The 9378-nt window shown below is 34.8% G+C and overlaps 1 protein-coding gene across 1 annotated transcript; it reads left to right on the plus strand.

The window, feature by feature from the left end:
• Positions 1 to 8183: 8183 nt before the first annotated feature.
• On the plus strand, positions 8184 to 9026 carry LOC139814914 (uncharacterized). Its single transcript, XM_071781437.1, has one exon. The coding sequence runs from the start codon at positions 8184 to 8186 to the stop codon at positions 9024 to 9026; it is 843 nt and encodes a 280-aa protein (XP_071637538.1).
• The last annotated feature ends 352 nt before the right edge of the window (positions 9027 to 9378 follow it).

Raw genomic sequence — 9378 nt, forward strand, 5'->3', positions numbered from 1 at the left:
TATCTACTTATAAACATACACATAATAATTAGATACATATTATATATATATACGCACATGTGTGCATAAGAATATATGTAATTTATAAAAAGCGGGTGCTTATCAGCCTTGATACGTTACTGCCTTCTGCTACAGACGGCCAGAAAGCATTTTCAGATTCAGGCCGTATTGCTAAAGAATCCAAGACGCGGCAACGCCGCGCGGCGTTGCCGCGTCTATAGCATATGTCTCTCTACCGTGCGTCCGTGTGAGCAATTCAGTGGTGTGTGTACGTGTACAGACATACACCACTTCATAGAACCTGAAATAAGTTGGTAACACTGAAACCGGAGTTTCGCGTTGTCACCACGCAAGGTCTCCAATATCAGTTCGGCCTTTGCTTTAGTTGACAGAGTTGACATTACCGACGTCGAGGAAGTTCGGCCTTAGCTTTAGCATCCCCTTAAGCTGTTTATAAAAAAATAAAAAGTATTTTAAGACGAGAGAAAGATATAGAGATAGAAGAAGAAGAAAGAAGGACAAGAGAAGGAACAAAATAGAGAAAGGTATAATATATTATAAAAATATTTATTATATTGGTTATATATTTAAATTTATATATTAGTTAACTTCTTTATATACACTACCGCTCATTAATTTCAATATAACAGATTCGTTGATTTCTCTGTAAAGGATGAACATCATGATACGTGTTTTGCACAGAAATGAATGCACTTATTGTTATAAACATTTCACTTGCATGCATCGCATTTTTATATATATAATATATAAAAATGCAATACATGCAAATGTTGAAAGTGTTTATAACAGCAAATGTATTTATTTCTGTACAAAACACATGTATCATGTTCATCGTTTACAGAGAAATTAACAAATATAGAGGTATTTTGAAATTAATGACCGGTAGTGTATATAAAGAAGTTAACTAATATATAAATTTATTAGTTAAGAGATGGAGAGATGGGAGGAAGGAAGGGCAGGGAGAAGTGGAAGAGGAAGGAAAGTGGGAGATAGGAAAAAGAGATAAAGTAATGGAAGCGAAGGTAAGAGAGCTAGAAAGGTAGAGAGAGTTAGAAGAGAGAGACAGTAGGAGGAGTGTAGTAGTGAAAGGGGTGTAGGTAGAGGAGAGAAGGCGAAAGAAAGCAGTAGAGAAGCTATGGCTAGAGATGGGTGAGGAGGGAGGAATAAAGGAGGTAAAAGAGATAGGAAGAAAGACGGGGAAAGAGAATATGGTTTTAGTTAGATTAAAAGATAGAGTAAGAAAAAGAGAGGTATGCAGAAGAAGAATGTGTTAAAAGGGAGGATGAAAAGAATAGAGAATGACATGACCTTAAAGGAAAGATCAAAGAAAAATGCAATGGAGCCTAGAGAGGATAGCTGACAGGTAACTCACCTTTAGTTGCTTTTATCACTAGTGTAAGTCGACGTTCTTTTTTTTTTTTTTGAATCTTTGTCTCTTATTAATTTTCCGGAGACAAGGGTCGAACCGGCGAGTTAGAAACATCTAATCAGAAATAATTACTTGTGATTAAAACGATAAAAATTACGGAATTAAAAATATAATAGTCAAATATTATTACCTTCATAATTGTTAGGTGCGTATCTCTCGTCGTCGTCGTCGTCATCGTCATCGTCATCGGTTTCACTAATAATATCATCGTCAATATTATTGATATTATCATCACTCTCCTCCCCCTCCTCCTCCTCCTCCACCTCGTCCATCACCTCCTGCGACTCTTCTGCGTTTCGAACTTCTTGTTCTTCTTCTCCTCTTCCTCCTCCCCTTCCTCTTCCTCCTCCTCATCGTCGTCTTCCATCAATATTCGGTCGATTACATCGTCGATCGTGGAAACATCATCTGATTCCGATTCTTGTTCTTCTTCTTCTACTTCCCTTTCTGGTAAAATGCAGTGTTGGGCATTATTTAGATAAAACTTTATTTAGATAAGAGTGAGAATAAAATTTTATGCGATAAAATTTTATTCGTTACTTGTAAATAAGGATATATTCGAATAAATTTTTATCTGCAAATCAGAAATACAATTTTATTTGAATAATTTTTTATCCGAATAAAATATTGTTCGAATAAAAAAATATTCATGTCTGGCGAATGATTTTTTATTTGGACAATATTTTATTCGTAAATCACAGATAAAAAATTATTCGAATAAAATTGTATTTCTGACTTGCAGATAAAAATTTATTCGAATAAATTCTTATGTACAAGTGACGAATAAAATTTTATTGCATAAAATTTCGGTAGAATATAAGGCTATAAGATTAAAAAACAAGGAAAATTTAAAGAAATAGCTAGTTTTGAGTCGGAGTTTTTTTGGAAGCTCAAACATTGATTTTAGCTACGATACAAGGAGAGAAAGTTTTTTTGTTAGAGAACTTTTTCTTTTTACATTTATTGCTTTGTATAACATCATAAAAGATAAAAAAAAATAATACTTGAAAAACGTAGTTTTTGTGTCTATAACAAATTTAAAAAAAATTAATTGCAAAAAAACAAAAAAGTAAAATAAAAATGTCTCCACATCTTCGATTGACCTCGGTCAATAACTCATGAGCCGGTCAATGAGGTGAATAAGGCTGGTTTATGATGTATTGCGTGTGGATCTAGTATAATAAACTTAAAATAAGTTTGCATATGCTTATATGTGAATACAGTATACCTAATAATTAACAATCACTTTTTGTTAACGTTACGAAAATACATTATCTTAAATCGCAGCATTATAATTGCATCTATTATTGCCACTTTCATTAGGCAGTTGACTACACGGTACTGCAGCTCTCAATGTAAAAAAAATCTAATAATTCTTACTCGTTTACCTAAGATTTAGAATAATTTCCCTTCAAAACAACTTTCATTTCGAACATTTTATCTGACAGCTTACTACTTTTTGGAACATTTGTCATGGTAGTGTAGGAAAATAATCGTTCAACGGGGGCAGAGGACGGCAGTGGTGTATTATAACGCACAAATACTTTTTTTATTGCTGGATAAGATTTGAGCATTGAAACTTCTCGAGTATTGTCACTTAAATACTTTGAAACTACCATATCTATCGTACATGAATCTCCGCAAGCTGCTGATTGTGATTCCATTGCAAAATCAAAGTAATCGTCAAACGGATCCGTTTCTTTTTCGGAAACTTCTACACAATTACTCTCTGCTGCAACTGCTTTTTTAAAAAGTGATAGTATCTGAGCTGATTCAAGGCCAATGCATGACAACCATTGATTTCTGAACCTTGGATATGACAATGTGGCAATTGCAGCATTCTGTGCTGATACCGCAGACATGTCAAAGAAATCTTTAAATCGTCTTTCGACACTTTCCAAAAGAGCATCCGATAGTGGTCTACAATATTTCAACTCCTTGTTTTGTAAAACTTGTAATTTTTTACGTAATGCGAAAAGGCAAGGGAGAACAATTCCGTAATATACATTATTTTCCCCTTGCAGAATATCGAGAGCTTCAGCAACAGGAGCGACACATGACAGATGTTCCTCAATGTAAATAAAATCAGTCTCCTTTAAAGTATTCTTGATATTGAGCGCTCGACTTAACTGAGGAAACTTATCACGAATTTTTACAATTTGGCGCAGAGAATCATACAATGAATTCCACTTAGTTTCACCTGGCCTGCTCAACGTATGACCTAATATGTCCATTAGTATTTCTGCAGACTTTGGACGTCCGACGAATCTCCATAACACCGTACATTTGGCCATTGCCTGTTCATGCACTGATAATAGCGATGGAAAGCTGTTGATAGCTTTTATGGCATCGCTCACGACACAAAGATTGAGCGTATGTGCACAACACCTGAGATGTGGCAGAGGCTTATTTGGCTCTAAAGCACATTCTTCATCAGGATCTAGAAATTGTAATGTTATGCATACATAATATAATATATAAATTGAATCGTAATATAATTAATTTTGGCTTCATTTTTAGTAATAGTGCAGGTGCAGCATTAATTTTAAACTGGTGAAAAAAATATTACCCATCGGAATTGATTGAAAATCCTCATCGTCGCTTTCTTCATCTGCTGATGTATCCGAAAATTCATTATTTTCACCATCAACGTCCCTTTGAAAGTTACAAAGTTTTACACCAAAAACCCTGAAAGCTTTAGCAAAGTTACTAGCATTATCAGTGACAGTAGCTAATATTTTTGACGAATCTAAACCAAACTCGGAATGAATATCGCATAACATCTCAGCAATCCTATCGAAACTGTGTGTTCCTTGGAATCTCCGGCAGGCCAAAACTGCAGATTGTCTCTTTAACGAATTAATGTTAATCCAGTGTGCAGTTACTCCTAAAAAACTTCTTTTCTTCGAAGACCACACATCAGCTGTGGTACAAATATATTGCGCTTCTTCAGTTAAAATTTTTTTAATAGATTTGGTATTGCTTTCATACAAATCTTTTATTCTTCTACCAAGAGAGCGTCGACTTAGTACCGTTATTGGTTTTCCGCGGGCTTTAACTTGAAGATGATCAAATATAGCTTGGAAATAAGGATCATCTACTATCCTTAATGGGGTCATAGAGTGAATAACGAATTGAGTTATATTTTCGTCCAATTGTTCCTGTAAGCTCAGCAGTTTGCGTTTCTTGCGAGATGCAAGTTGATTTTCATCAGAACAGTCCGATGCAGATAATTTGGCTCGTTTTTCTTTGCAATATTTTTCATATTCCTTCACCAAATTACTGTCGTGCCTTCGTTTCAGGTGTGATTTGAAATTTGATGTCGATGTTAATGCACCTTTCACTTCAACAATCTTTGGTAAGCATGCTACACATGTAGCCACTACGTCGTTAGTTTTCAAGGAATTTTTACCCTGTACAATTTTGAAATACTTTCCATCTAAGATTGCCATGTTCGAGGTGATTGTATTCACTGAAGGTGAATCTCTGCTATTTTCGGTATTATCCGCACCATCATTTTCGTTTTCAGACTGTTTCATCTGCGAGGGCGAGGACGTTGTCTGAGAGTGAGAGTCTGGTACAGTGTTTGTTCCAGATTCAGCCATGCTAACTAAAATAATGTATAATATATAAAAATAAGCAAAACATATATGTGGTATTCCACGTCAAATTGAACCTAATTCTCTGGGATTTGATCCACAATCAAATTTAAATATCTTACCTTTGATTAATAAAATATTTTTACTTCACTATAATTTGTGTGTCGATCGTCGATCCACACACATCAGACAACAGAATAACACTACTCTGGATCGAATAAAGCCAAAACAGTAATACTGGATATATCATGGTGACCGTTACACGGTCAAACGCTTGTACCTACGATAGTTATTGTTATTGATGAAAGCGAGCGGCGCGAGCGCCAACATTTGAGACATAAATAAGACATACTGGTATTTATTCGAATCAAACTTTATTCGTATCGTACGATTGAGCATTAATTCGAATAAAAATTTATTTGTATATATATATAAATTCCGAATAAAGTTTTATTCGTATTTTATGAATAAAGATTTATTCGGATGAAAAATCATTCGTCACGTTATGAATGAAGATTTATCCGAATAAAATGTAGTTGACTATGTTACGAATGAGACACATACGAATGAAATTTTATTCAAATGATATTTTATTCGAATAATTTATTCTTAATTCGTTATTCGAATGAAATGTGCCCAACTCTGGTAAAATGTAACATATCGTTATTTCTTTTATTCGCCGCTAAATTTTTATCTTATCTTATTTTTTAAAAACTTACCACGCGGCGTAAATATGACCGAATCGGGTGAGCCCACAATTCTCACCTCCTCTTCTTGTTCTGCTTCTTCTTCTTCCACCTCCTCTTCTTCTTCATCGTCATCTAAAACAGTATAAATTATATTTGATTTATCATACAAATATTGCAAGTGTTAGCTTTTACGTGTTATTATTAGTCTCTTACCGGAAGATAAATCGATGACGGGGATGATGTCTGCGGGTGGTGGTGCAACGATTCTGGCTCTTCCTATAAAATTTAATATTTATAATATTTGTTTTTTTAATGATTAATTAATTTTATTATTTTTAACTTACGTGCTGGTACCGCCTCCTCATCAATGTTTTCTTCCGCTCGACGTCTCTGTCCTCGTCGGACCGGTAGGACAGCGGCAATGCGGTTCTCCTCTATTAAATTAATTTAAATTTTAATGATAAACTCTACTATATTAAAATTTTAAGGTGCAATTTTTATTTCTAACACTTACCTATTCCGTTACGACGCAGGAATCTAGCAATATGCTCTCTTTCTGCGTCTTCTTCCTCGTGACGAAAAGCTCCACGCGCTTCTAATTCGCACAAAATGATATTCACCAATCTTTGATTTCTCTTGCAGTAACCCAGTTCATCCATAACGCATAACAGGGTACTGGAGCACACACACACGAAACGTTTGAAAAGTTCATAATTCGCTTCTTCGACGATTGTCACTGCTTCTACAAACTTCCGCTCATTAAACACTTCTACAAACACTTGCTTATTAAAGTGTTTGCTTAAATTGCAACTCACTTTAAAAAAATCGATCAAAGTTGCGAGGAGAGACATTTTCGACACTTTACTTGTCTGATTAGCTAAGAGCGTTGCAAGACGACTCCAGTACGGTCGGACAAGTAAGGACTAACTCTCAGCTATAGTATTACAGACTATAGTTGAAAATATTTTCAAAAACTTCTAGAATAAAATGGCGTGACAAAAATTTTCTAGCTGAGCCATTGGTTACCAAATTCGAGGCTTTCCCGCCCACTTTCTTCCCACCCTCCATTACCGGTGGAAGAGAAAGGTTTTCGCAAAAAAGTTATTTTTTGTCATAAACCCTTTTCCATCTTGTTCACAATAAAACCATAAAACTATATTCTTTTATTTAAGGCCTTTATTCCAACATGTAACTAGAAGGTTTTATTTTCTTATCTGAGAAATTTATTGATTTATTAATTGCTTCCAGTGTAAAAAGCCAAAAACTTCTAGAATAATGGCGTAACAAAAAATGTCTACCTAAGACCCTGGTTAGCAAATTTGAAGCCTTCCTGCTCACTTTCTCCCTACCCTCCCTTTCCGGTGGAAAAAAAAGTTTTCGGAGAAAGGTTTCATCCCATAAACTCTTTTCCGTCTTGTTCACAATAAAACCATAAAACTATATTCTTTTATTTAAGGTCTTTATTCCAACATGAAACTAGAAGATTTTATTTTCCCATCTGAGAAATTTATTGATTTATTAATTGCTTCCAGTGTAAAAGATCAAAAACTTCTTAGAATAATGGCGTGACAAAAAATGTCTACCTAAGGCCCTGGTTAGCAAATTCAAAACTTTCCTGCTCACTTTCTCCCTACCCTCCCTTTCCGGTGGAAAAAAAAAGTTTTCGGAGAAAGGTTTCATCCCATAAACTCTTTTCCGTCTTGTTCACAATAAAACCATAAAACTATATTTTTTTATTTAAGGCCTTTGTTCCAACATGTAACTAGAAGGTTTTATTATCCCATCTGAGAAATTTATTGATTTATTAATTGCTTCCAGTGTAAAAAGCCAAAAACTTCTAGAATGGCGTGACAAAAATTGTCTACCTGTCTTTCCCACACACTTTCTTCCTACCCTTCCCTTTCCGGTGGAAAAAAGTTTTCGGAGAAAGGTTCCATAAACCCTTTTCCGTCTATTGTTCACAAAATTATTTTCTTTTATCTAAGGACATACAAAGAATTCTTTATTAAATGATTTAAAAAGATAAAAAAAGCTCGAATAGATTTTTGTTGTTCCTTTATTTTTTTAGAAATATTTTTATTTAAAATTTAAAAATTTTTTAACTATTACGCTTTTCGTATAAAATTTTTAGCCGATCACTTTATTAACAAATTCTCTTAGCTTCCTATAAACTACCTATATATCAGAATTTTTAGTTTAAACTAAAACATTCTAGAAAAGTCTAGAAAAACCTAAAGTTTTCTAATTTTCTATCTGCGCGCGCAGACTAATTTTTCTAGAACGTTACAGACGAAGTTAACGTTTTGACTAACGTTACGAAGCCAAAATCATTCGAGTCCCAACGTTCGAAGCGACAAGTTCGCCAGTGAAAAAGTATAACTTTCTCATCTGACTTTTCGATTAGTGCGTGTGTATGTCAGCCGATATTACGAAGAAATAAGAACAATGGCTAGTCACAGAGAAGACGCTAATAATTCTGAGAAGCGGATGTTCACTCGCGATAGTCCTGATAAAGGGATTCCCGATAAGGGACGTGACTTCGAGGGAAGAAACGAGCAATTACATATGCTGCTATCGACAACATATGGACTCAACAGCTCCCATACGAAGAGAATTCATGTGGGTTTGCAGGCAACATCCGAGGGAGTTTTCGTGCCGTTGGTCAAATTAACCGGCAACTGTGCGGACGGCGTTTATTTCGACGAGAAATTGTGGCAGCAGTTTCAAGAGAACATGGGACTCGTAAGCGAATATTTAAATGGAGAAAGCAAATTGAAGTCGAATTCTATCTTCATTAACAATATCTCCGTCAATTTTACTTCGGCCTACGGAGCAAGATCCATATTGCTGGCGTACAAGGAAAAGGAGGAAGATACTTCTGCCAGGACGAATAAACGAACAGGCGAGGAAAATTGTCCACCGACGAAGAAACGAAAAACATACGCTGTGGCAATTGTGATGCAGAAGCCTACATTTCTCGGGCTGAAAAATATTGCGAAATGTATCGATGCACATTTATTACATTTAAAATCAGTGGCCGAAAATGTTAACAATTGCGCGCGTTATCTTATTAAGGAAATAGAGTTAAATCTTCCTAAAAGTTATATAGATGAGGATATTGTGAAATTAACTCTCAGAGGAAATTACTTCGACATCGAGCTTAATGTACGTACGCAAATAACCGATTTAACTTTCCTCGATACGTATTTTAATATAGTAATGTTAGAACTTATTTTGCTGCGCTTTACCAAAATCTATCGTATAATTTTGTCGAATCGCGGATTGTAAATTTTATAACATTATTGTTTAAACATTTTATCTACAGCCTTACTTTATAAGCGACTAAATTGTATTTTTTCCTATGAAGAATTTGTAGTAATAAACATTTTTTTTTTCAACTTCTACTTTTTTCTATTTTTCTTCAATCCTCACGTTCTCCGCGACAAATTCCTTTTTCTCTTATTTTTTCAGGATTGGTCAGTTTCTAAATCGTAAATTTTTCGAATGCGTTCAATAATAAAAACTTTTATTTAAAACGGAATAGTTGCATGACGTCATAAAGCGAACCTGTCCGTTCCTGTTTTACAACCTCGTTTCCGGAGGAAATAAGTAATACATGAGCAAATCTTAGAAACCAAGC

This window comes from Temnothorax longispinosus, chromosome 6, assembly GCF_030848805.1.
Source record: "Temnothorax longispinosus isolate EJ_2023e chromosome 6, Tlon_JGU_v1, whole genome shotgun sequence".
Taxonomy (NCBI): domain Eukaryota; kingdom Metazoa; phylum Arthropoda; class Insecta; order Hymenoptera; family Formicidae; genus Temnothorax; species Temnothorax longispinosus.